Below are 27,766 nucleotides of genomic sequence, written 5' to 3' on the forward strand. Positions count from 1 at the left end.
ATGAAATGCATTGTAATGTTCCTATTAATTATTTTGTTAAGTATTTAAAGCAAACTGTAGACACCTTTGTAACTGATCTATTTAACTTTTTATTTAGACTTCTAGGAATAGTCTGGAACAGAAATGTATCAGAGACTTGCATGGAAATTACCTTATAACTTGAGAAAACAACATAATTTAGACCAACTGTCTTCAGTTTATTGTGCAGTTCTTAGGTCTAAGTTCCTGGTAGTAGTTCTTTGGGAATAATGAATAAGGAAGAACTACAGAATTTGATGCAATTACCAATAGTGAGCCTTGAACTTAAATAATAAGCCTAAATTTCTGAAACAGTGGGAATGGTGAGCATAAGGGACAACTGCAATGCAGAAGAAAAATCCAAAAGTCCCCTATGAGGCACAGACATCAATTTATAGCTACCACAATTATGTTTAATTTGCTTATTTAAGTAAACATTCCAGTTTGTGTTTGTTTACGTAAGTTAGCCCCAAACACTTCAAGTAGGCATTAAAACTTTGCTCTTAACTTGAGGCTGATTTGAGGCTGATTTAAGACTGATGTAGAAATTTGGTTGTATGGATAAACACTCCACCATGTTTTTCATTCAAATCATGAAAGTTTTTAAGTTCCATACGTGTTTAAAATTCCCTGAGCTGTAGCAGTTTCCTTGTGGTTTCTAATCAGAAAATGTATAGAAATTCAGATTCTTTAACCTAAAGACAAAGATGCAATTTTTTCTTAAAAATTAACATCCAGGGCTTTGGAGCATCAGATTTACCTGCACTGAGATACATGCTAAATTCTTCCTGAATGTTTTCAGCATCTGCATAAAAATTTTATCTTCTTGAACATCTGGACATTTAAAAAGCAAACAGATAAAGTATGCCAAAAAAATCTGTGCTTCTTTAGACTGTTTAGATATTTCACAGTCTTCCTTGACACTCCTTGTCTCATGGGAGGTAAAGCAGCATTTGGTACTAATTTTACAGAAATTTGGGACTAATCTTACCCTCACCTTGCCTTGCACTTCAGAAGGTCACAAAATGTGAGATTGATGACTGGGAGAAAGCCAGGTGGAAGAAGAGGAGGAGACATAATGGTAATACAGGTGTCTATCCACCATTATCAAGGATTTTGAATAGCTTCTTACATTGGTTATTCAGACTGACAATGAAAGGCTATTCATTATAGTTCCATATTCCAAAGTAACATGTTATTTGACCACACTGCCAGTGAAATGATGGAAACCTTTTTCAATAAGGATTTTTAGAACTTGTAATGTGTTTTGATGAACTTCAACCCTTTATATTGAATTTTTTGGAAGCCTTTCCCTTAGCTTGGGTTCTTCTCGAATAATTAAGGCGTAAAGTGATTTTGAAATTGTTATCAAAATCAGTTGCTTTTGCCAAAATTTAGTAATTTTTATACTTTGAGAGAATCAGGTCCCCTTTAAGAATGTGATGTTTGATAAAACATAATCCTGGGGTTAATAAGATGCTTTTCAAAATATGTCCCATGAAAATCCACCCAGATTTCACCATTTATATCTCATGGAAATACTTTCTTATCTCACGGAATAATTGCTGCTTGTTGCCCTGTTCACTCAAAAGTCATGCTGTGTGACAATGCCACAAACAAATGCAATTCTCCTCTTAATTCCAATTTATTCCTCATTTAATTGTAGTAAAAATGAGGGAAATTCAGAAACTAGGATTCGTTTGTCTTCTTCAACTCTTTGCTAATTCAGCTCTGAGGATTTGATGGGGAAAAGCTCAGGATCATCTACCAAAGATAAGGTGTAATTGCCCTCTGAAAGAGCAACTGTGACAATTGCCCCATTCTGTTCTAATAAAATATTATCGAAGAAGCCTATTATGAAATGCCAACTTTTAAAATCCCCATCAAATGTTAATTCTGAAGCCCAGAGAGCTAAGAAAAAAACACAGACCATTTACTGGGTGTGAATGAACCACTGAATCCCTGTTTTCATGGATACTGTAGGGAGGTCTTTGCCATGGCTTACCCTAGTGTCTCTCTTACAGTCTCTGTTTATAAAATCTTAATACACTTCAAAAGAGAATTTTAATTGAATTCTCTCTCTTGAATGCTATCTAATTGTAGTCACTCTATTTAATGCTATTATGGCATTGGAAAAAAAGAAAAAGAACCATTGGTTTTTGCGTTTGGCCCGCTAGCATTTTCAGAGAGTAGGAGTAGGGGCTTTTAATTTTTGTTGCATACATGCCTGGAGTTTGCAAGTTACTTCTTCAGGATTTTGAAAGAGTGTTGAGAAAAGTGAGCTTGTCAGTAGGTGTGGATCTGTTACAGACGTGGATGTCTAGAAGTTTTAAAAGACAATTTACAGACCTCCCCAAGTCTTTGGACTATAGTGACCTAATCCTGCCCTCAATTACACAAACTGAGTGGAAGGAAGTGTCTGGCATCTGTTTAGGTGGGCTCTCTGTTGTGATCCTGCATGAGTTGTGCTCTCCAGTGCAGGATTCCTGGTTGTGGATCTCTGTTTTACCTGGCTACCTCCCAGCTCTGACACACTCTGTGATTTTACCTCCACATGTTGAAATGAACACGTCCTTGGACTACATTTAAATTACTTATTAGTCAAACAATGAAATGTGCTTAAGCTGCTGACTGAAGCTTCTGCCTGGCTGCTTTCTGACATTATTTACTCCAGGGTATCTGTTTGCACAGGGCATTGTCTGTGGGTTGAACAGTCTCCTGTAGTCCTTGGCTTTCTGGCACACTGCTAGAAGTCAAAGCTGCCTCATTCCTCTGAAACTAGTTTTTCTTAACACTGTATTTTTTAATTGCTCTTATTTTTTTAAAATTTTTGATTTTTTAAATTTTTTTTCATTGCTTTTAACACTGTATTTTTTGAATAACCAATCTTCTGCTCTGTGATGGGTAAGCTGTGTCCTGGATAGAGGACTTGGAAGAAAAAAGACATAAAAAAATGCTTAACTTTTAAAATGATATTGTTAAATTAAGTTTATTTTCCTTATATGCTTACTGTCAAGAATGCCACATGGGAGAATGAGTTCTACTCTGACACTTAATAGCATGGTTAAAACATTCATTTAGTCCTGCAGTTATTTGAATGCTGTAGTCTGTATATTTCTGTAAAGCCTTGATGATGTTAATTATTTTTATTGACATACTGTAAATCTGTTAGGGGTGCCAAAGTATTCACAAATGCTTTCTTAGAATCTAGGAAGTTGATAACCAGTGATTTTTGGCTTTTGATGATCTTTGAAGTTACTATATAGGATAAAAATCTGGGAAACACATGATCTGTAAATTTGAAATCCAATCTCCTATTCCATTAAAATGGCATGATATGACAAGGTAAAGACTGCATTTCACAGAAGGACAATGTTTTGCTACTTTTTAAGTGAATTGCTTAGGGGTGCTTGCTTTCTTATAGGTTCAATGTTATTTTTCATTAATCTAGAGGTTGTTCTTGGTTCTATGTCTTTGGAAAAATCTGATGGTGGTTTTTTGGTGGTTTTGTTGTTGTGGTGGTTTTTTGGGTTTTTTTTTTGGTGGGTTGTTTGTTTGTTTGGGGTTTTTTGTTGTGGTTTTGTTTTTTTTGTTTTTTTTTTTTTTCTTTTTTTTTTTCTTTTTTTTTTTTTTTGTCTCCTAAGGCTTCAGAAAAATTCCTTGTTGAGTTTTCATATTTTAAATTTTTCCTGAGGTTTAACTTCTATTTTGCAGCTTTAGGGAGGGCTGAGGGGTTTATATTTCTTTCCTTAGTTCTTTTGTTTTTCAGTGGAAAATGCTTAATTTTAAATTCTACATATATAGTTCCATGATCTGTTTTACATGTGCATTCAGAACATTATTTTGACCATTGATGCAGTTGTTTTAGAACAAAATGAGGGAAGAATTGAAGGAGGGAAAGGATTGGTACTGGTACTGGCCACAGAGATAAGTTAAAAGGCAAATGGTAGAAAGTTTTGAAATAGATATATGTTTTATCTAGCTCATATAATCACATTTCAGGATGAATTTATGCTCATGTAACACTAAATGGCCTAGCAAGACCCCACTGCAGTTACTGCAGAGCATGATTTCCCCCCTGCACCCCTCTTTTTGCTTAATGTAGGACATCAGGAAATAAAAGCAAATTTTTTCTATGAGTACATAGATAACTGTAACCCTCTTTCATACCAGACAAACTGCTCATCTTTTTCTTTTCATTCAAGCACAAGTGACAGTTCAAAATGTCCTGAAATTGTCTTTTCAAAGAGGCAAATAAGATGAACGATCTTCAAAACACGACTCAAGTCTAAATCTGCCATAAATAAGTGGGAATTTCAGCATGTGTCCGTGAACTCATTTTAAAAAAAACAGTACCAAAAAAAAAAAAAAATACATCTTTCCATGTGATTTCAGAGCATCGATGTAAGAGAGTCCCTTTTGGATTCAGAAGTGAACCTGACAGCATTTTTCCAGGATTGCATCATCTGTTTCACTCGCACTTTCACATCCTGTATTAAACCACATGCATGCACGTCAACAAGACAAGATTGTAAAAGGAGTGTGACTGGGGAATTGTTTTCCTGATACTTGATAGGAGTAATTGCGGCCACTGCTGCTTCAAAGCAACTGTGGTCATACTATACTATGTCAACAAAAGTCAGTTTTGCCATGTGGAAACCTAATTATTTCAGAATGATCTGTTAGAAAGCGCTTTTGAAATAGTCAGGCCATTTATACAACTCAGTAAAAAATATTTGTGCATGAAACCTTTCTTGAATAAAAGCTTTCGTGTGTTACAGTTTGAGCAGTACAGTGACAGTTTTGGAAATATTAAAAAAGTAGCCTTCTGTTTAAGAGGTGGTAGGAAAATTTAGTAGGTGATTAGAAAATGTGAGTATTTCCCTGTGATTTGGGTGATAAACCTGGTAGGACTATTATTGAACAGAAAAGAGGGTGGGTCTTTTTGCTGCTATCTTCAGTAAGACTCTAATATTGTGGGAAGTTGGATGAAACTTGGATATATTTTAGTGGGATGCAATGTCAGGGATATCTGTTTGTGTAATATTTGATCCAGAAAATTACTCAAAGCTTTTGTGGTCTGCTGGGTCGTTAAATTAAATAGTTGTTTGCAACAATGTCTTGTTTTTACACGTGTTTTATTTGTAATTTCTGAGGTGTTCTGGACATCTGTTAATCAAACACTTTTTCTGTCACTATGAAACTAAAGAATATCACAAATTTGCTTAGCTAAGTATGATGTTCTCTATCTAGACTCTTACTATTTGCTGTAAGTAGCTCTTACCAAAAAATGTGCTTTTGAAAGACACTGTAGTCCTTATAACTGTAAAAGAATGTTGCAAGTTCCATGAATGTCTTAAGCTTCATAGTGAATCTAGGTTAAACGATGTGTTTAAAAGTCTTAGTTGTCAAAGCACAGAATTGCAATTTATGGATAGTCATGTGTAGGAAGCTTCAGGTGATTACTGACACATAAACCATCTGTTCTGAATTGCTCTTCTTGAGAGAAATTCTACGTTCAGTCACTGCAATGTACATAAATCAAAAGATACGAAATATTTAGAACCAGATTTATCAATGTGTTGTTAGTACTGGGGAGCAGCAGTGACCCCAAGGGTCACTAGGGGTTTTCTGCATTCCTGTGCCAGGCATTTCTGTGCCTTCCCAATGGCTCCTTAAAAGAGAGGCAGGGCAGGTTCTGCTGGCTGTCTCCTCACTCCTGGCTGCTTTTGTGCTGCTGAAGGCTCTGTGCCACACAACAGGTCCTGCTCTCCAGTGCTGGGGCTTGCTCATGCTGCTGGGCTCAGGGCCAAGGGGAGCAGATGGGCTGTGCCCACCCTGAGCCCAAAACTCCACTGATTGCCAGATGGCAGCCACCAGTCATACACACAAGAGTTTCTTTTTATGTGTTGTTTGGTTGGGGTTTTTGTTTGGTGGGCATTTTTTGTTGTTTGGGGTTTTTTTGTTGTTCAGTAGTTCTAAGGTAATCTAAGTGGTTTATTGCAGACTTCCAGAACAGTGTTCAGTATCCTTAGCAGGACTTGAAAGAGTATAGGCTATTTATTCTGGTTGTGTCAGCACAAAGCAGTTTAAAGGTACAGAATTGTCTGGAGCTGGAGAGCTGTGTGGAGGCAAACAAACCCAGTAGGATGTCAGCAGCCCTTCTGAGCTGTTCCTGGCATTAGAAACAGGTTGTTTTTTGGTTGTGGAATTTTTTTTTTTTCTTGGAGAAGATTCACTAGTTTTCTGCAAAGGCAAGCCTGAGAACAAAGTAACACATGGACACTGTGGAAAAATCCAGAGATGAGAACTGAAGAGGGCTCTGAGAGGTGACGTGATTTGACACTGCAGCTCTGCTCTCACACATGAAGTAACTCTACCCTTATCTCCTTTCCATTCTCTCTGAAGTTCTCATGTACAAGTCTGCAAGTGCTAGGAACACTGGAGCTGGCCTCTTGGCATCTTGTTCCTGGCACAGGGCTGTTCATCCATAATAGATCATCCAGAATTTGTGCTTTTAATTAGACGTAATAAATCAAAAATTACAAAGAGTATAGCAGTGTCAGATATAGTTTATTTGGTCCCTTTATGTTGACTATTAACTCAGTTGATTCTGCATCCACGAATCGCTTGAGATAATCTGCTCCAAGCAGAGATGATATGGGAAAAGAATCTCATTTTGTTTGATTTTAACAACAATATGTCGTTAAACCATATTAGATCTGCTGGTAATTTGATTCAATGAGAATATGATCAAGTGTGATGTATGTACAGTGAATGTTTTTATGTAACTAGATTGACAGAGCGCTGTGAAATGGCAGCTCTTTGCACCTACTGACAAGACTGAGTAAATTATAAACCATCAAGTATTTCTGATTCCACTGAATCACTGAAAACCCCAGAATAGCTGTTTGAAGGGAATCAGAATACCTTAATAATGGGGACCAGCCTCTGCTGGGACCCTGAGCTGCACTCCCTGCTCATGGCCCAGAACCTCCCTTTTACCTCAGCCCCTGTTCTTGCCAGAGCTGTGCTGTGAACAGTCCATCTCCAGCCTGGTGCCTGCTGCTGGGTTTCATGGCTGCAGCCCTGAGTCCAGCCTGGTTTCTGCTGTTCCTGCCTTGCCTTCCCTGGACACACTAGACTTGGCTTGGCTCTTCCTCCTCTAACAGAGCAGTGGTCTAAAACTCTTATGTTCTTATTTGGGTGCTCTGGAGCTGCACCCTGCCTGTGCTGGGGTCACCCCTTGTCCCTGGATTGTCTTCCCTCATGGAGCAGCCCAGCTCTTGCTGCTCTCTGCCTATTTCCCATTTTGCTTTGTGCCAATCCAATATCTCTGCCCACATTGCTTGTTCCTCTTTGGCACTGAAAGAGGTAAGGTCGGGTTGAAACCTTCCCTTGGAAATCATTTTGAAGAAGGAACTTCTTTAATGTCTCTGCAGTGTTTTGTGTAAGATTTTAGTGGAAAATCATGGAACAGAAGTCCTGTTTTGGCAGCTTTCCTCTGCAGCCTGGACTGGCTGACCTTCTTCCAACAGGCTGCCAGAGCCAGTCACTTGAGGATTTCTTTTAAAAGAAATGGGTGTACATTTAAGCCTTTAGATTGGTCCAGTCAAAATCTCCTGGGAAAAGGTATAGGGAGAGACAGAGATGGACAAATGCTGCACTACTTCTTCCTAAAGGCTGAGTCAACAAGAGGAAATTCAGTGGGAGAAACAGTCAGTAGAGTATTTTCTTGAGAAGAGATACTCATTGCCTCTTTGAAGAAATTAGTATGATGTGAAAAGAGTGCTAGCCTAAAAAATGTGTTTAGTGCTGACAGGATTATTAATAGTTTTTATTAACAGTTTTTATTAACTTTTTTCAGAAAAGAAAAAAAAATCACTGATCTGTAAGGAACTGAGCATTTATTTCCACTTTTTTTTTTTTTTTTTTTCTTCCAGAAGAATGGAAAGGGGGCAGAAATAATGTTTTAAAACTTCACTGGGCTCTGATCCGTAAGATGGTTCCATAGCTAGAGCTCCCTGAAAGAATTAATGTTTTATAGTTTCTTTATTTATTCTAGATTAGAGAATAGATGTTTTTACTTCCATGCTTTCTTCTTGCTTTCCCCTCCTTGTTCTAGAAGAACAGTCCAGGAGGTGATATGGGATCTGTGACATAAGGTTTACCTGGATTTTGGTTTAAAATACCATGCAAAACTGGTTAGTGTTTTATATAAATTATACAAAAGTATTAATATCTCCTTGCAAGTAGTTTGAACCATAAGTTAATTTTGTCCAAAACAAGGAAACATAAGTTGTGTAATTGGAGTAAGAATCGTGGGAGAATGAAAGCTAGATGGTGAGGGATAGATTTAAATGCATAAATTTTGAGGGATAGATTTAAATGCATAAATCTGTAAGACATAGTTACATATCTAAGACAATCTCTTAGTCCTCATTGACATGTTGATTAAGTACAATGGTGCTTATGCCTGCAGTTGTTCTATTTTCAGTTTATTTGGCTTACTGTGTAAATAGCAGTGAGTAGCTCTGTGCCTGTAGACTTTCTCTGCCATTTCATTCCTGCTGTCATAGGTATGATACAACTTTTAAACTCTTTCTAAGCTATGGTTAATACTGATATTATGCTGCTAGAAGCTGTTGTAAGGGAAAGCCTACTCTTGTGCCTTTTTATTTCCCCCTCTCCCCATTTCCAGTGATTTTAAGCTAGGAATGAGTGGAGACACCATATTTTCAGTTTTCTACCTCTTAGCTCACTTCTGGTAGGGTAACTACTGACTCCAGAGCAGAAGTAAAAATTTCATAAAACAGTGCTTTCAAATCTACATAAAATCTGAATTCCTCCATGTTTTAGAGATTCCTAAAGCTACATAGCACCAATGTTTCATTTTCTGTCTTCACTTGGCCATGTATTACAGCTATTTTTTATTTAAGGAAAAGAAGCCTAAAGTGAGAACTAAATGCTAAGGACTTCTTTTTGATGTGTCTCAGTAAATGTTCCAATGCAGGCAGCAGGACTGCTTGCTAATTAGTCTGTTTGGTACAGATAGTGATGCTGTATCAGTAGCATCCTCTCTACTATTGAAATCATGTAAATGGAACTACTCTGGTGCAGTGAGTCTCTATAGACCTTGACTTTGTAAATCTTACTAGATTTACACTCCTGTGTTGTGCACTGGGGACTTCTGTGTGTTGTTAAACAGGAGACAGTGACCTGTCTGAAGTGTTTGTAGTCTTGGGGCCTCAAGACCCATTCCTCTACACCGTGACTGCCTCAAAACATAGAACTGAAAGTAATTCACCCTTAACTGTGAGAAAATTCAATTCCTAGTTTAAAGTCTGTCTCTGTAATTTATTTATCTAAATTCAGTGAACTGGACCAAACACTAAATCCAAAGCCTGTATTTACTAATATCACTAAAAAGTAGCTAATGTTGGTTCTGCTCTCAACTTCATCGTGTGGACTTTTGGAAAGGCTTTTTGGTTGAGAGCTTCATGCTGTTAGATTCTCATGCTTCTCTGCTGGGAATCCTTTAATGGCCGAAGAAAGAACTTGATGGAGTTACCCATCTATGCAAAACTTGCATAGTGATTTCATAATACTTAAATATTATGATAGCATGTATCACTTAGCTAAATAAAGAATTCCTGTTTTTCAGACCTTACCAGTTCGGAAAATTCCATGCAAAGCCAATGCTCCTTCAGGGTCTTTTTTTGCACGGGACAACACAGCAAATTTCTTATCCTGGTGCAGAGATGTAGGTGTGGATGACACCTGCCTGTTTGAATCAGAAGGTTTGGGTATGTATTTCTTTATTTGTTATGTAGTAGATGGTAATTTAAAATGACTTTTCCTTTGTGTTTAGCCTGGAATGACAGAGAGGATTTTAATAGGTCTTGACTGTAAATATGACCTGTGTTTGACTGTGTCAATTCTGCCACTTGTCTGTAGAGTGAACAAATAAAGTACACGTCATATAATACTCATTTAAGTTAATTGTAAGAGGAACTTAAATGAGAGAAAAAATCTCGCTATGTTTTCTTGCGCACAAATGATTTTTCACCCTACACATACTTTTCTGAGCATGGAATGCTGTTCCTTACTTCAATCTATAAGACAGTGCTTTTCTGTTTTGGGAGAATAGGATACAAGTGCATGCACAATTCTGTCTGCAGACATTTGGCTATTTGTGGAGATTTAATGCATTCCACAGGAGGCAAGAAGATAAAAATCTTTTCTGTTTTATATGCTTTACATTTTTTCCAGGTGGGTCCCGTGTGCAGTTCTGGACAAAAATTATCCAATACTACTGCTTCAGGGTGTTTCATGTGAAGTATTATACTGCTTAGGAAGTCACTATTCTAATACTAGATATTCTTCATTGTTTTAACTCTCCTCTCTTTGAAGGAAAACTTATGAGTCTTGACTTCAGAGTTTTTCAGCCAAATCTCATGAAGTGAAGAGAGTCCAATGTTTGCTATCTGAAATCAGATAAACGTGTAAAGCGGTCGAGGTGACAGATCAGTTTCCCTGGAAGACAAATGAACACACTGTGCTGAATGAAGAAGCTGCTTTGTTCCATTGCTGAAAAAGCCTTTGCCCTGTTGAAGCTCTTACATGTGTTGTGACTGATCTATTCCCATCCTTTTACAGTCTTGTTCTGCTTCTGTAGCCTAACAGAAACATTCCTGAGAGAGTTTTTCTTTTCCATTTGTCTGTTCTTTTATGCTGGGAGGTTTTTTAATTCCATTATTCTGTATGTCTGGGAGAAAATGCTTGGCAGACACAGATTAGTATCTCAAAGGTGACAAATAGTAAGTTGGATGTATTTATTGACTCTATTTTTTAATTGAATCTTTGAGATGAAATTCTTATTTGGTATGGTAAATCATGTGGAAGATGAACAGTTTCAATGATTTGAAATGGTGAGGAAGTTGGACATTAACCTAGGACCAAGAATCTTGTAGGCACCAGGAGATGCAGACCTCCAAGGCCTGAGATAGGCAGAGAAACCTCTGGTTAATGGAATGCCTCAAGGTATCTGAAGTTTGTATTGCTGTGGTAAGCCCAGCCATTTGCCACTGTTCCACAAATTTATTGTACCTTTTTAAGAAACCAGATCTTGTTGAAAGATGGAATTGACACAGCTGGAATTCTGACATTTCCTAAGGAGTTAATTTTCACACATACACAGTGCCTTGCCTGCCACAGCAAAACACAGGGTGCAAATGCACCTGAAAAGGTGTGTTCCAAGGGACTTCCTCTCTCAGAAAACTTAAGTGAAATATGACTGGGTGTGCAAACCTGTGCTCTATTTTGTTTGATTAGTGACTGGTTTTCTTTATTGATTAAAAACTAGGTTCTGTTTTTTCTTTCCTTATTATATAATGTACTAGTAGAAAAGATTTATGGTGCTTGAAATAGGATTAGGACTTGGTAATATTTTGATTCATTTTTATGAACTTGAGAAGGAGGTGGTAATCATGCCATTAAAAAAAAAAAAGATAGATAAAACCAGTGGCTGTTATTCTCCCTCAGTTTAAGTATCAACTCAAAGTTTTGTTTTCTTTTGAGATTTTCCTAATGCATTAGAAATAATGATAAATCTTAATAGTTGCCAATCTAAAGCTTTTATGTTCCTCTCTCTCCCAAAAATCACTTCACCAATGCATAGGAAGCAAAAATTCAGCCAAGGTAAGTAATATCAAAGGTTCTTTTCAAAGTAGTGAGAAATGTGTGTGAATGACATCTGTCTTTGCACTGCCTTATTGAATTCTGTATTTTTTATGATTTATTGTGATGAAATTATGGTTACAGAGGTAACTGTTTTCTGTATTCTGGTTTTCCCCACGGCTATTAAACTCAGTAAATTGAGGTGTAAATTGTTAATGATAAAGCAACTTTTTTCTGTCTGTATTGGAGAACCTTATTGTATCAATGTTCTCAACTGAGTGGATTTTTATCCTCTTTTTTTTTACTCTTATTCTGTGTGCTTTATGGTATGCAGATACTGTGCTATTTAATAACTGTATCATATCTGTATCATAAAAAACATTCCTGAGGTCTTTTTCTGGCAAATATGTATTCTAGAATTGTAAGAGTGACTTTGAGAGTTTAGTGCACTGAAATGCTTCAATGATGGATGTATGGCACTACTGATTTAAAAAGAAAAAAATACCAAGTATATGAGAAATCAGCAAAATTAAATCTGTACTGGCTAAGGAATTGTTAGTTGCTGTTATTTCTCATTACTTAAAAACACTGTCTCATGGTTGTGTGCTCTGAAGAAGTCTTTGAAATCATGCAAGTATAACTGCAGACAAATGCACCCATCACTCCCAAGTTTTTAGCTCTTAGCCTGAGGTGATCCAAAGGTATTCCTCACTGGAATAGAGCTGTCTCAGACAGGCTAGAGCAGATAGGGGCAGTCCCTGCCTGATGAGCAGCCAGGTAAGTGATGTTTGTGGGAATCCTGAGTATCCTTAGAGGCTTGCTTCTGCAAAGGCTTAACATTTCAGGGCTGATCCAGACAAGCAGGTGAGCAGACCTATTCATGTCTTTTTGGTCTTGTCCTTCACTTGTGGACTAATACAGCAATTTATGTAATTATTTAAATTTAAGTACAGTTTCCAACGCTTTGTTGGATTTGGGCTATTCAGCTGAGCTAAACAAGGAAACAAGATTGAAGTCTTCAAAACAACTAGAATGAAAAGTAAATAGAATGAAAAATAGAGGTGCTTGATACACTAGTAGCTATGATTATGCTGTCTAATCACTAGTTACTTTAAATATCCTTGGAGGAGAATAGTCGACAGCTCCGAAGTGTGAAGACTTGTACTGCTAATTTGTTAGTAGTCTATAGTATGATGTAGTTTGTCTTGCTGAATGTTATCATGCTTTAACATAGGTTAAAATGCAAACAAGCTGGAAGCACAGTTTCCTGGTAAGATTTTCAACACAGCCAGAGCTGACTGGTAGCAGTTTATCTCAAGGTGCAGAGACCTGGCAGAAAAGTCTCCAAGTTAATGCCTGTGCAAAGAAAAGTGGCTGGGTTATCTGCAGCTCATACATGAACATCTGTAAAAATTATAACAATTAAACACAGTAAGTAAGGATAACCTTGAGTGCTGCAAAATAGAGGGACACCATGTGTGCTCCCTGCACTCATTGCCAAATTTAGCTTGCGTGTCATATGTTTTTATTTTTAAAGTTAGTGTATTTAAAGGAGAAGGAATTAGCATTGTTAATACCAAAAATTATGATCCAGAATCCAAATTTTGATCATCTGTGCAAATCTTGAAGTACAGTGCCATTGAATGGTCTTCTTAGATGTATCAGACTATGTAGGACTCTGAACATGATGCACTAACCCTTTGCAGTGTAAGGATATTAATACTGCTTTTAACTCCTCTGTTCCCCTGTTCCATAAATGTACTTTGTGAATTTCCCTGTATAGGTTTCAGGGCAGCAGATCCCCACAGTTATGGTAATTTTATTTGTGGAAGCATTCTAGGTGGAGATATTTGTAATTTTGCTCATGCCTGAAGAGTATAATACTAAAAGAAAACTCTTCTTGGACAAATAAGAATGGTAAGATTTTTCTGTGATTGCTTTAGTTAAGTGAACATAAAGCATAAGTTCTGAATTCTTTGTGGTAACAGAGTGTTGTTGGATGATTATAGGATTTGGAACCAATGAATATTCTGCATCTCTTCCATGATAAAGTCTACCCAGCAAGAAAAGGGTTTGCCACTGGGTGTGCCAGCATGCTGATGTGTCATTTATTTTGGGAATTGTTGGATGCTGCTTATGGTTCATGTTTTGTGCTTGTATAGTCTATGTGTGTGCACACACAGTATGTGACATGGACTTCTTTTGATGCAACTGATCGATTAGAGTTTCATGGACAGGCTTCCTAAATAAAAGCATTTAGTACTTTAGTGGAAATAGTCAACTGAAACACCTCTGATCTCTCTTCTAACATTGTTGGCTTAAAGATTATTTTAAAAATTACTCAAATGTTGCTTCCTTAAAAATATTTTATACATGGGGAATTTTTTACATTATTACTGTAGTTTATCTGATTTCAACATGCAAGTTTTTTCTGTTCCTTTATACTGACACATCTACATATTTTAACATCATGCTAAAATTTACATGAAGTTGCATCAGAATAAGGTTTTGTCCCATCTTTCACAACTCTTTACTAAACTACTCATAATGTTACTGAATATATCTCATTTTGAGGACTATAGAAGCATTCTGGACTCTGTGTTGTTACCACTGGATTTGCATGTTAAACTGATGAATTGCAGTAAGTTATCAGTGTTTAGATGATTTCTATATTCCTTCTAGATTAATTCTTTGCCATCCTTAGATCTAGTATGTGTGACACTGTAATAATTTTGAGATTTTCATAAGAGATTGAGCTGAAATGGGGCAGGGAGTGTGAGAGAAGCACAAGTGTCAGAGTATGACTGATGCAGAAGCAAGGGTATGTTAGGGGTGAGTTAACAGAGTGTTGACAAAGCAATGTTGGGGTTCTTTTTAAGAACAAAAAGCCTTCTGTAGGATCAATAAAAATTAAAGGAAAAAGTGAGAGACAAAAGGAAGAAGAATCAAAGGATCAACCTTTTGGAAAACTTTCCTAAACTCATGTGAGTTCTGATGGCAATTGGAAGCCTGTGATAATAAACATTAAGGCACTTGGTAAAGCTGCTTCTAGTGGGCTAAGGAATGCTTTAGAAACAGAAATCATGTTACTTTTCATGATTCAGCTATGCCTGATACCTTAATCTTTAAAAAAAAAAAGTTTGTCAGAAGGAAGACTGACCATTAAAATGGTTTATGAAAGTATTAGGAGGCAAGATTTGAAACTTGGCAGGAAATTGTGAGAACTTTATTTCTGTATTGTGAGTGGATATTCTACTAATTAAAAAACAAAACAAAACAAAACAAAAAAAAACAACAAAACAAAAAAACAAAAACCCTGAATGTTACTGTGAACTCACAGTTTCAACATGCTCAGTAAACACCTGGACTCTGTGTGCATTGTGTATCCTGTCCTCACAGTCCCAGGTTCCAATAGTGCTGAAGGCACCAGCTGCTCCTCCTCTTCTTCTCCTGGCTCTGAGGTCAGGAGCACTGGGGCCTGGTGAAATCCCTTATTTTATATTTTTTTCATATATTCATATATAGATATATATTAATATATCTATATATGAACATAGATATCTATATATGAATATATATTTTCACCACCAGTGTGGTGAACAGTAGGTAGGGAAGAAATGCAATGCAAGCACAGGGAAGAAGCACAGAGGCTGAGTGAACAAAAGAGGAATACCTGTAAAAAGAGAAAGGGACAGGAACAAGATGGGAGCAGTGTGAAGAAATGTTTTTGCCAGAGAGAAGCAAGGATAAAAGCTTCCAGGGGCTGAGAAGGAATTCTTGTTTACAAGGATGGCTGGAGGCAGCATGCAGAGATGCAGGCAATGAGAGCAGCAAATAAGCATTTAAAGAGATGAGATGAAAAGGGAAAAGGCAGGACACCTAAAATAAGCCAGAATTGTTTGCACTGTTTCTCTATCTTCCCATTGTGTTCCTGTCAAGCAAATGCCACCAGTGAGATTCTCTAGAAAGGTGGATATTTCCATTCATTTTATGCAGGGGATCTGCATAAAATAACATTTCTTGGTCTCTGAAGTCCCCAAATACATATGCTGTATAGTCCTCAGGAATGCTGATCTTCTCTTGTTGGAAGCACTGTCTTATGAGATGACCTGATGTTTGTTTTTGTGGTTGGTTATTGCCTGCACACATCTTCATCCTCTAACAATGATTTCACTATGCCACGTGGTTCAGTGTGAAATGCATGAAATGTGTCTAGATTATGTTGAGTCAGACTTGCTAAAGGTCTATGAACTTTATTTGGGTAGAGCGTATTTTTACTTTTTTAATCAAATTTTCTTCTAGCTATATTTATGGCTCTTTTTGTAAATAGTAGTAGTTGAAGCTCTCTTTTTCCTCCACTCCAAAGTCATTCAGATGTGCATATGTATGAATTGCAATTAACTCTCTTTGATATTCCAAACTCAGTTTATTCCATTTATATTCTGGGGGATGCCTTACTTCTTAAAATCAAATTTTATGTTGGGGCTGCCACAAGCAGCTTAAAAGCAAAAGAGCAGAATACTCTTCTAGGGTCATGAAGGTAACACTTCAAAAATACTGATTACTAGTAAAGGTAATTATTTAATGTAATTACTGTGTTGTGGGAAGGAAAAATATTGAAAGTAGCTGAATGTCCAAGTGTTTTTCATGTTCAGCAATGACCAAGAACATCATTTATTTTCTTAGTAACAGATGGCTGAAGAATAAATATATTTTTCCCCATACAGTGACTGTTTAGTTTTCATGCTCTGCAATTTCACTTCTGAAAATATATTCAGGTGAGATTAGAGGACAAATCCATTGCTCTCAAAGGGCTACACAGACACTTGGAAAAGATATTGGGATGAGCATTCAACTCACACCACTCACATTTATTCATGTCTGGAGCTGCAGGTGGAAGTCACAGGAGCTGGAGGTTCAGGGCATTTTTACCTAGAGATGTTCAGGTCTGTGGATTCCTCTTTTGGCTCTCATACATACACAGAACAAAGTAATTGCTTTCAGAGCTTTAACTAGACATTAAAATATCTTTTTCAGGTAGGGTATTTTTTCCTTCATGCATTTGAGTTAGGTGAGTCTTTAGATTACCAAAAGTTTATATAGCTGATGTCTTGACCTTAACTCGTAAAGAACAAATTTATTTTGATGCTGTTCAGTTTTTTTCTTGATTTAAACGAATAGTCACACAATTACTTTTTGGTCTCAATTCAATCTGAAGTGTAAGGTGTAAGTGTAATTTTTTTATTATTGTGGAAAATTTTAAAACATGATTTTTACCCACAACATGAGGGCTGTACTGTAGTAGGTATTTCTGAAGTGTAGGTTACAATGTAGTCATAATTAGTTTTTTTCTCTTTTCTTCTATTTTTCCTTTCTTCTTGGAGCTTTTGGGGGATTGATTATGCAAACAGCCACATGCCTTTCTTCATTTACTGATTTTTGATTTTGCTTATGTGCTTTGCTGGAACTCTTTACCAAACATTACCTATTCTGAATTGTGGAGGGAAAAAATGTCTCATTTATGGTGGTATTTCATAATTGTTATAACTTGCCCCTGAAGGCAAGAGTAACTGAGGTTCTTGCTAATAGATTCGTTTGGGTAGATGAGAGTGAAACCACACTGAATGACTAGTGCTATTTATTATTACTATAATTATAATTTTATTTTTATATAGATGGCAGGTGGAAAGGATATATGTAGCCATTTTAGTTATGATCATCTACAGAAATGCAACAATATGAAAGTGTGAAGATATCACTTAAGAAAATACAGAGGGAAAAGAAAGGATAAGAATGGAGAGTGAAGCAAGATTTGATTGTTGCAATTTCAGTGTCTCCTGTTTTAAGTGCTGGTCCCAGTGCTGACCTGTGGAGGGTGGGGTAAGCCCATGAGCCACCAGATTCAATGGGTTAATGTTTATTAATTAGTCAGTCTGAGGTGAGGACATCCAGGGTACCACCCCTGAGGCAAGGGTGGTGCAACACTGTGCATCATGTGCAGTCCTCTGGTGGAAGGCTCAGAGATGAGTCTGGGCACACTTTGGGGGATTTTGGTGTGATTTTTGACACCCAAAGCATGACCTGGCTGAGCCAGCTGTGCCCCATCAGGAGGGAAACGTGCCTCCAGGCCTGTGTGCAAGTGTGAGTGTCCCACAGCCTTCCACAGAGGGGACTTACACGCCTGAGTTATGTAAGGGAGGACATTGGCACAATAAAAAGCACTGTCCCACTTTGCAGAATCTGCTTCTTATGAGCCTTTCCCCTTATCTGGCTCAAAACCCAGCCTGTTGCTAAACAGAAGGTGGCTTGTGGTGGTCATCCTGCAGTGGCGGGATGTGTTGTGGGAAGGAAAAATATTGAAAGTAGCTGAATGTCCAAGTGTTTTTCATGTTCAGCAATGACCAAGAACATCATTTATGTTCTTACTAACAGATGGCTGAAGAATAAATATATTTTTCCCCGTACAGTGCCTGTTTAGTTTTCATGTTCTGCAATTTCACTTCTGAAAATATATTCAGGTGAGATTAGAGGACAAATCAATTGTTCCCAAAGGGCTACACAGACACCTGGAAAAGATATTGGGATGAGCATTCAACTCACACCACTCACATTTATTCATGTCTGGAGCTGCAGGTGGAAGTCACAGAAGTTTCAGGGCATTGGCATTCAGAGCATCCCCTCTGTGCCTGGACTGCCCTTACACAGCTGAGATGTTTCATCACCACACACCCAAAAACTCTCCCCCTCTCCTTCCAATAGGGAGTGCAACCCTGGCCTCAGCAAAGCACCTGCTGCTTTTGCAAATGCTTCTGCTGGAACATTAACCCCTAACATTTCAGTCTCTCACAATGATGAGAAGATCACGCTGTGTCATGGCCACTTCTGAAATACAAAATAGTATTTTGTGTGGAATCCAGGCATGCAGACTTGCGTTGTATGTATGTATGTATGAAGAAGAAACTCTTTTTTGTCTGTTTGGGATTTTTATACTGTGAAGAACTGATTCCTGAAGCATTCTAGTTTCACATCTACTTTAAAAGTAGGGGTGAAAAAAATTCAGGACCAAATTTGTAGTGAGGTATATCTTTGCTAATGCAACTTTGTTATTTTTTTAAATTTAAATTGGGTAAGAAAAATAGTGATCTAAAAGGATATGAATTCTCTTAATTTGTAGAAAGATAAGTATCACTCTAATGTTATTAATTTTGACTTTCTACTAATTAAAGTGTTGTGTCAGATCTCTTGATTACTTTTAAATAGTTATTAACTGCTTGCAGATTACCAATTACCCCAAGTAATTATTCATGGGACTTCTGACCTGTTTGAACTTCGAGAACCACTGATCAACCCCACCCTTTTTATTCCAGTAAAACTCTCCTGCAAGCCAAAGAAAACAAACTTTTATCAGAGTCAAGAGTTACAGATGTTGATGATTAGGTTCCATTCAATCACTAAGATCTTTAAAATAGCTTTTATTTATCAACGTTTTCCGTCTTCATTTTGCTTTTCTAGTACTCCACAAGCAGCCAAGAGAAGTGTGCCTTTGTCTGCTGGAACTTGGAAGAATTGCAGCAAGGTAGGTGAAAATATTTAAAGACTGATGAAATATTTGCATTCTTGACAGTGGGGGCTACTGAGACATATTAAATCAGCACATCTCAAGCTAACCTTTGTGCTCATTAGGTTCAAATAGAATGTTTGTCTTGTCTCAGTTGTTAGCAAGTATTACAAAATCTCTGTATCTCAGTGAAGATATTTGTTGGCTATCCTTGTATTAGGAGAGGAAAGGTTTCAGAATTATTTTTTTTTCTATAAACCTTTGAGCTGTTTCTCCTTCTAAAGCCAGATCTCTCCACAGACAACTGCAACTTAATTAAGTTTACTGATAATAAGTTGATGACCTAAATCTGACCAAGATCACCTTAGCTGTGCTGGACCTTCAGTACACTGTGATGTTATCTTTGGCATCAACCCAAAGACTTTTACTAAACAATCAAAATTACAGTAACTAGAATGTGATTTTTTCCCCTTTTTGCAGATCCAGATTTAAACAGCATAGTGCATAAGATTTACTGAAAAATACATGAGCAGCAGCACTGCTGCCCAGTCTTGCATGTAAATTGCAGTTGTATTAATCGATGTGTGTCAAATTGGAGTACTTTGCTGTTCATATGATTTCAATAATTTCAGAAGAATTCCTTGTGGTGTCAGTCAAGGTGAAGAAGACCTCTGTTTTATTCCTAGTTTGAAAACTAGTATTGGATGTGTTAAAATTGCATCATGTGTATTCATATTTTGTGAATGAACTCACATGGAAAACTAGAAATTTGTCTCATGGTCAAATTTCAGGAAAACCCTTGCTGTCACTGGAAGCTTGCATAAGAACAGCAAAGACCAAAAAACCAGTGATTTCAGGTTTTCAATTATTTTGTTATCTCTAGAACTTGAGTTCAAATGGCAAATCCCTTTAACTCCCCACAAAGAAGAAGGTATTTTGATCTGCAGGTGCAAAATGAAGTTAATTTTAATGAATCTTAATTTACCTGAGCAAACAAACTGTGCTTTCAAGAGCAGCTTGGAGATAGGCCTACCAGCACCCAAAGACCCTGTGCCTGGGGCAGAACTGTCAGGAGTATCTGCCCCAGGTGGTTACTTCATGGTATCCAAATTCCTCAGGTAATGCATGCTTGTGGTTAGGCAGTGTTGGATTCTGCTGGAGTTGGTTGAGTTAGATTAATCTCATTTTGCCGTGAGATTTGATGTCTCAATCAATCTACAAGGGAATGAAAATAGAATCTTATCCTTTGCGTTTGTCTTAAGCTTCCATGTCTCAGATGTTTTCTGTTCCAGACATGAAAAGAAGTACTGAACAAGTAAATAAGCCATGTTTTTATTTATATTGCATATCTATCCCTTTACCCTTGTAATATTTTAATGTTATTTTTTATTTATAATGCACAAATACTATAATATATCATTAATTATTATCTTATATATTGTGTTTCTGTATTAATGTTTCTTTATTTGAATTTCATTTATAGCTTAGGGGTCAAATAACATGTCTGTCTACTTTTCCCTGCTCTACTATCTCTTCAAAAACAAACAAATCCCCATTTATAATCTTGTACACTTCCAAGGTACACAGAAACAGAAGTGGAATGTCAGGTTAATACAATTGAAAAACAAATATATGATGCCTGTTTTGCCTGAGCTGTGGTAAACTAGAACTGTATGGGAAAGGAGGATTGATAGTTGCCTTCATTAAGTGTGGGAAAGAGCACATTCAAGCAAGGTTGCTGTGCTGCTTTAAACAAGACAGAAGTCAGATGCGTGCTTTGTAAAGCAACCCGGGTCTGCTGGCAGTCCTAGGGATCTCCTTTCCAGAACAGGAGCTGCAGAGGCCTTGGAAAAAGTGCCTCAGTCTGTATTTAAAGAACAAAAAGAGTAAGAGACACTGAGTAATTTTAGAAGCAGAAAGATATGTCCAAGGTGGCTTACTTATCACAAGGACTCAGCTTTTGGCACACTTTGCCCATCTAGATTACTGTTAGTCTTCATGGTCTGTAACACCTGTAAGGTTCTTTTATTTAATGCAAACAGACTTGTGATTGAGGCTCAAGTGAGGAAGGATGAGGGTTGCTTGAGGAGGAGTTCAACTGAGCTCTGTTCTGCTGAACCTGAGCTTGTATTCAACAGATACTCTTCAGAGGAGGGGAGACAGGTGATAATTTACCTTTGCTTTAGTAATGCTTTTAGCATGTTAACTCATAGTGTCCTCTTAAACAAATTAGGGACAAATGGTCTTGATGGATGCACTGCACAGTGAGTGGGAAACTGGTGTGACCACTTGGCTCAAAGAGTGGCAGTTCAACGATACTAATTAAAAATACAATTGCCTGATAAATTATCCTGAATTTCATTTGTTTTTATGAAAACAAAGTTCTGAGATCATCTGCAAAACTTCAATTGTTAAAATGAACCCTTTGTGTCACTGGCAGATGTTCTGTCAGCACAGTGAGATTTATGAGAGAGGGAAGTGTCCTGCAGGGTGGAACTGACCACTGATAATGCACAACATTATTGCAGTGGGTTGCACAGGTCCAGCATTCTCCCTAAGTGTTTGAAAGTCAGAGATTGTACAATGGAAAACAGCTAAATAATTTTTTTCTGCACAAAGAATGGAGTTCTTGGGTTACTGTTAAACTCTGTGAGGTTAAACGACCCTCACAGGTCTTTTGGAATTGCTGTTGAGCAATTTCAAGATCTTTCTGCTATTCTATTTAATTTTACCTTGATACAGAATGGAAAGTGGTGCTATAAGAAGTCTAACAGAGATCATGTTACAGTCCAGTGCTGCTTCACGTGTAGTTGTGAGAAGCCAGGCTAGAAAGGAGCAGAAAAGGAAATGCTTAGCATACCTTCCCAGAATTTGCACCTCTACCTCTCTCAGAAAATATGTGTTTTTTACAATTTCAGCTTTCCAGCGACTTAGTTTCAGGTTCATACAGCATGTGCAAAAAAGCGTCTGTGTGTGTTTGTTCGTTGATTTAATTTTTCAACTGTTCGTCAGAGGAATTCAGAATACTGAAAAAGGAAACTTAAAAAATCTGTCACAAAGACAGAATGTAGAAACTGTGGAAAGTAGTAGAAGCAAAGTAACAACATTTTTTACAGTGGAAGAGTTTTATTTGATGAGTAAGGCTGTATGCAGGAGTAGGCTTAGAGCCCAGTGGGAATGAAATGATTTACAGCCTGTCAGCATCTGTAGACAGACAGGAAGTAAATAGATTGTATATAAGTGCTTGCTTCAGTGTTGGCTGACTTTTCATTAGTCAGACTGCACCAGTTAGAAGCCAATACAAGCACAGATTTGGTTCTTGGTTTGCTTTCTATTAATTTACTAGGCAGCAGTGTGACTAAATTAAAGGTTATCAGAAAAACACAGAGGCTGGTATATCCTCTTTTGTCTTTTCTCTCTGCACTTCCAAGATCATTATGGTATTTATCTTAAATTTTCATTATATATGTTTGTGCCCAATATTTTAGTGTCCAGATCTTTATCTAGATAAGTCAATATAGTTCTGCATCTGGACTATGGACTTTTCTGCTACAGAAGAAAATGTGATTTCATTTGTGCAAGTGGTTTGCTATGAGAAGTCTACCTGGCATGACAACTATTCCAAGCTGAAGTCATTCTCTGAAAAAGGAACTCTGGGTGTTTTTCTGGGATTTGTTCGGTGTTGGCAGATTTAAAAAAAGAAAAACAAACCAAAAACCAGAAGGGGATTATCAGTAATTAGGAAAATGGGATGTGCTTTTAGACTTCTGACTTCTGTCCAGGCTCTGCTGCTTGCTGTGAGATACTGACTCAGTCACTTGCCAGAAAGCTTTCAAAAGATCTTTCAAAAAAGAACCTTGCTCTTCAAGTGCTCCATTTTGAGTTTATCCATGCTGAAATTGCATGTACTTTGTTCTGGCTGGGGCTACAAGAGTGTTGCCACTGTGAGCAGAGATCTGAAGACTGGCTGTCAAAAATCAATTAGTTAAAACACCAACCACTTCTGAAGAGTAGTGGCCATGTCTCAGTTTACTTATCTATAAATTCAATACAATAGCTGAGACCAGGAAAACTCTTAATCCCTTTTCATTTGAATTTCTTTGAAAAATACTAACACAAAATATGAGTTGTCAAGTAATCTGAAAAGAAAAAAATAAAATTAAGAAAAGCGCAAATGCACTGAACTTGACTGCATGGTATTGCAATTTTTGAGGTCTAGTGTTGTTCATAAATTATTCACCAGCATATATGATATCAGACAGAGAAGCTGAAGAAGTACCTGTATTTCCTGTAAATTTGATGAACTGAGAGATGGCATCTAAATTATTTTTTCTATTAATTTGAAATGATGGCAGTAATGGTTGGTGTATTTTATATGTTTATTAATGTGTGTATCATTCTGTTATTGCACACAAAGTAGAAATTCTTTCCACTCTTTTGCTTTAAAATACATAATACTTTATATGGACTAGTAATTTATTATTTGCATGTTTCCAAAAGGTTTGGGGTGGAGCCTCCTGGATTAATAAAATTGGAAAAAGAGATTGAACAAGAGGAAACACTTTCAGCTCCCCTTCCATCTCCTTCACCATCACCCACAAAGTCTCCTGGGAAAAAGAGCACAGGGAAACTGTTGGATGATGCTGTAAGTTGTGGAACTTCTTCCTATCTTATCAATTCTGATATGCACTTACTTGCAAAACACACACATGCCTGAGGTTTAACTTCTCACTTTATTTTAAACATTTGTATACTTAGGGTTATTTGTTTTTTTGACCACAATTATTTACATCTGAAGCTTGGGGGGGAAAAAAAAAAAAAGTCACACTGTGTAGGAGCTCTGCAGTTTAGCCTAGCTTTGTGCTTAGGGCCACATTCCCTTGTTATTACTCTCTTACTCCTTATTCACCAGCTCCCACTTGGTGCATTGTCTGAGGAAGGACTGAGTCAGGACAAGATTTGGCTCCTACTGACTTGTACTGAATGCTAACAAACACTTCTAAGATATTTCAGCCTAATTTTTTGCTGTTCTGCATGATTCTCACATAGTAAAAAGAAAAACAAGCATTGTTTTCCTCATTGTTAGAATCTTGCTTTGAATTTCATTAAACTTGTTGCAGCATATTGAGTGTTCATGTTTCTGGTGCAAACCCATAGGGGTTCATTTGCAATAGCTGGAATCAGATGAAAAGGACACATTTTGAGACCATGAAGAGGTTAAACTGGAAAAGTACAAATCTAGCCTGTAAAAAGAAGCAGTTACCATAGTAACTACTTCATTGCAAGGTAGATGTGCCACCTGGGAGTTACAAAGCACTTCTTGAAAAATCCATGTGCCACTTTCCTGTTACAAAGAGCAGATGGAATATAATGTTCGTTCGTTTTATTGAAACACTTTTTTTTTTTTTTTGTTATTTGATGCATATAATTACATTTAAAAATTTCTAGTTTGTATTTCTTCCTTAACTTTGCAAAAGCACTCGTGTTTCGACAGAGCTGAGAAAGAACAGTTATGTGTAGAAGGAGGCTGGCAACTGCATATCATGCAGAAATTGAACAGAGTGTGCAGGCTTTCTCTAACCACCTCCTTTAATTTAGAAAGCAGCAAGGAGAGAAACAGAATGGAATTCATCCAGCTAGATTCCTGACCCGCACTGCCCCAGACACTCACACTATAAAATAGCAGCAGTTGCTCATGTAGTCCAGACACAAAATAAAATAGAATATAATTCCTCCCTCTGCTTCCTGATTTGATTTCCAAATTCCACTCAGTACTTCTGTGTCCTTTGGGACAGTAAGGCAATGGAACCCTTAAGAGCAGGATCAGCAGTGAATATCTTATTATCCTCTCTTGTACACCAGGATAGATCTGTTGACTTTAATTCTCCACAGGCTGAAGATGGGTCTATTTTGCTTACACAGTTCAAAGCAACCTTGAACTCGTTTAGGCCCAGCTGCTCTGGGGTTTTGGTTCCTTGTATGAACTCTGGTGGATGAAGCATTAAGTTCCTACTACCCATTTTCAGCTCTCAGGGTGATAAATGCCGTAGGATATTATGTCAGGAATCCCTGATGATTGAACAGTATTCAGAGGGCCATTGCCAAAAAGCTCCCTAAGCACTGGTACCAGTCTTGGTGCCACATCCCAAGGAATACAGGAGTACATCTTTTTCACCCTCAACAACCCACACTTGGATTTAAGTCATCAACCACTGATTTCATGTAAGTTATTCCTATTGTACATTGACTATCTAAATAGTTTATTCACCAGAAATGGAGACTAGGCCTCATCCATGTTGATAAAAATCACTTGAGTAACTGATCTGAAATTCAAAACATGATTCATTCAAACATCTACAAGTTCCTCTGGCATTTTGCATGGTTTGATTCTGACATATTGGTACATACTTTGTCCAAGAAAACCACAGGGCGTGGAAATGCTGCACTTATTCTTGCTGTTCTTATGCAGAAGTGCAATTTGAATGTCAAGTAAGAGTTTCACAGCAAGATCTGCTCTTTTGATATAGATTTGATATTGATATTTGATATTCTTTCCTACTTTCCCATCATTGAAGAGTGCAAAATATACTTTTACTAAACGTAACTGCCTTTGGTAGCACATGCCAGACCAAGGAGGTCAAAGCCAAGCTGATGCATCAAATAACAAGCAGGAAAGTGGCTTTCATCTGTTTTTTCTCAGCCCTTGTTTTTGGGGCTATGTAGTTAGGTTTGGCAATGATAGTGTACTTGAGGTCCCTTTAAATTAACTTTGATTGAACTAGCCCTAACAAGGAAATCATCAAAGGGCAGCTGAAACTACTGGGGAGTGTCTTGGCATGAATTTTAAACCATGTCACACTATTTTCTGTATGCTTTTTTCCTAAGGTGTTAGTGCACAATTTTAAAGAGGCAGAGCCTCTTACTTGCAAGGAAGATTCCTCTATATTAATAAATATTTAGAAGGCAGGATGCACCTTATGACATCTTCATTTTGCCTGCGAGCTGTATTAGTACTTTGAGCTGATTCATCATAAAATACTGAGAATACATTTACAAAAGTTTGGTGCTAAACTCCATGTAACAAACTGCGTGACTTCAGATAAAGAGTGCAAATTCGATGCTGAACTGTGTGACATTTTAAACTCAGCTACTAAATCGTTGCTGTTGGAAGCACCATAAGGTGCTTTCTGGGGTTACAGAAATGTTAAGAAAAACCAAGAAAAATATCATCAATTAACATTTATAGCAAATGATACATTATGACAAGTTTCTTACGGAATGTTTTACTATTCATGCTATTTTAAACAGTTTCCATTAATAACTTCTTGTTTTATAGGTTAAACACATTTCTGAAGATCCACCTTGTAAATGCCCTACTAAGTTCTGCGTGGAGCGTCTTTCACAGGGAAGATACAGAGTTGGAGAGAAGATCCTTTTTATTAGGGTAAAGATCTTCCACTTTTTTATTTTTACTTTTGTTTTACTTTACTGCTACCTTTCACTTTGAAAATTACATCACTGATTAAGAGGAAAAAAATATTTTCTGGTTAATCAGCACTGACTCATTTTTGTGACACGGTTGGAGAATAAATAACCTACGGTGTGCTAACTGACCCAAGGAATTATCAGTATGTGATAAATATCCTTCTGACTTCAGGTCATTGAATTCGCTCTCTCTTTAATCAATTGCAACCAATAGAAAAGACTTCAGAAATGGACCTGGTGACTTCTGAGTTTGGCTGGAAAGAATATCCAAAAGCTGCATTAAAACAGCTTTTCTCCCACTCTGTTTTGACTGATGCTATTGAACAGGTCAGGAAACAGATCAAAGGCTTCATGATCATTGAATTGCCAAGTCATGACTGAGATATATCAGTAAAGCAGCATGAGCAAACCGTTAAAATCCACAGTATTTAATTTGATTAACAGATATTTCCAAACCCAGAGTTGTCTTTCAGACTTTATTAACTCCCATAGCACAAAGCTAATCAGTGTCAATATTTGCTAGCGTTATTATATGGCTGAATTTAGCACATCTATACTTTCAAAGCTTAATTATTCTTATCCACCTAATTTTCCCTATATGTGTCTATGGTAACAATAATTGAAAACATGCTAATCTTGTTATTCTTGTAGTTGTATGTTAAGAATCTGATTCATACTATTGCGTCTTTCCATCTTCCCTTCCACATGCACTATTCCTGAGGCATGACTTGACAAAATGAAAGGTCTTGCTCTCCAGTAACTGTTATCCCTATTTTACTAAAGGCACGTAACTGTGACCTGATAAAACTGAGCACTTGTAAACAGAAGAAGTCAGAGGGACTCCTTCTTATCTGTAGAAGTCAAGTTCCTGGTTCAGCAAAATACCAGAGTGCTTATTCAGTCATAAACTTCTGCTTAACATAACTTACAATGAAGCCAGATAAGGATTTGGGTTTTCTCAGGAGTGTGAAGTTGGGAACATGTATGAGCACTGTGCTGAATAAGTATTGAGAACTCCTAATTAAT

The 27,766-nt window shown here is 37.2% G+C and overlaps 1 protein-coding gene across 2 annotated transcripts in view; it reads left to right on the plus strand.

The window, feature by feature from the left end:
- Positions 1-27,766, plus strand: part of GAS2 (growth arrest specific 2) — a 78,906-nt gene that overhangs the window by 23,257 nt on the left and 27,883 nt on the right. Inside the window, exons 4-8 of one of the 2 annotated variants that reach the window (XM_066320555.1) lie at positions 9,683-9,824; positions 19,210-19,273; positions 23,756-23,900; positions 26,592-26,699; positions 26,913-27,218. In XM_066320555.1, the coding sequence (XP_066176652.1) occupies positions 9,683-9,824; positions 19,210-19,273; positions 23,756-23,900; positions 26,592-26,699; positions 26,913-26,954 (501 nt within the window). In that variant the 3' untranslated portion in view covers positions 26,955-27,218. Of the gene's footprint in view, positions 1-9,682; positions 9,825-19,209; positions 19,274-23,755; positions 23,901-26,591; positions 26,700-26,912; positions 27,219-27,766 lie in introns of those variants that run through there. The other variant, XM_066320554.1, reaches the window with a different exon arrangement.

Source organism: Sylvia atricapilla, chromosome 6, assembly GCF_009819655.1.
Source record: "Sylvia atricapilla isolate bSylAtr1 chromosome 6, bSylAtr1.pri, whole genome shotgun sequence".
Taxonomy (NCBI): domain Eukaryota; kingdom Metazoa; phylum Chordata; class Aves; order Passeriformes; family Sylviidae; genus Sylvia; species Sylvia atricapilla.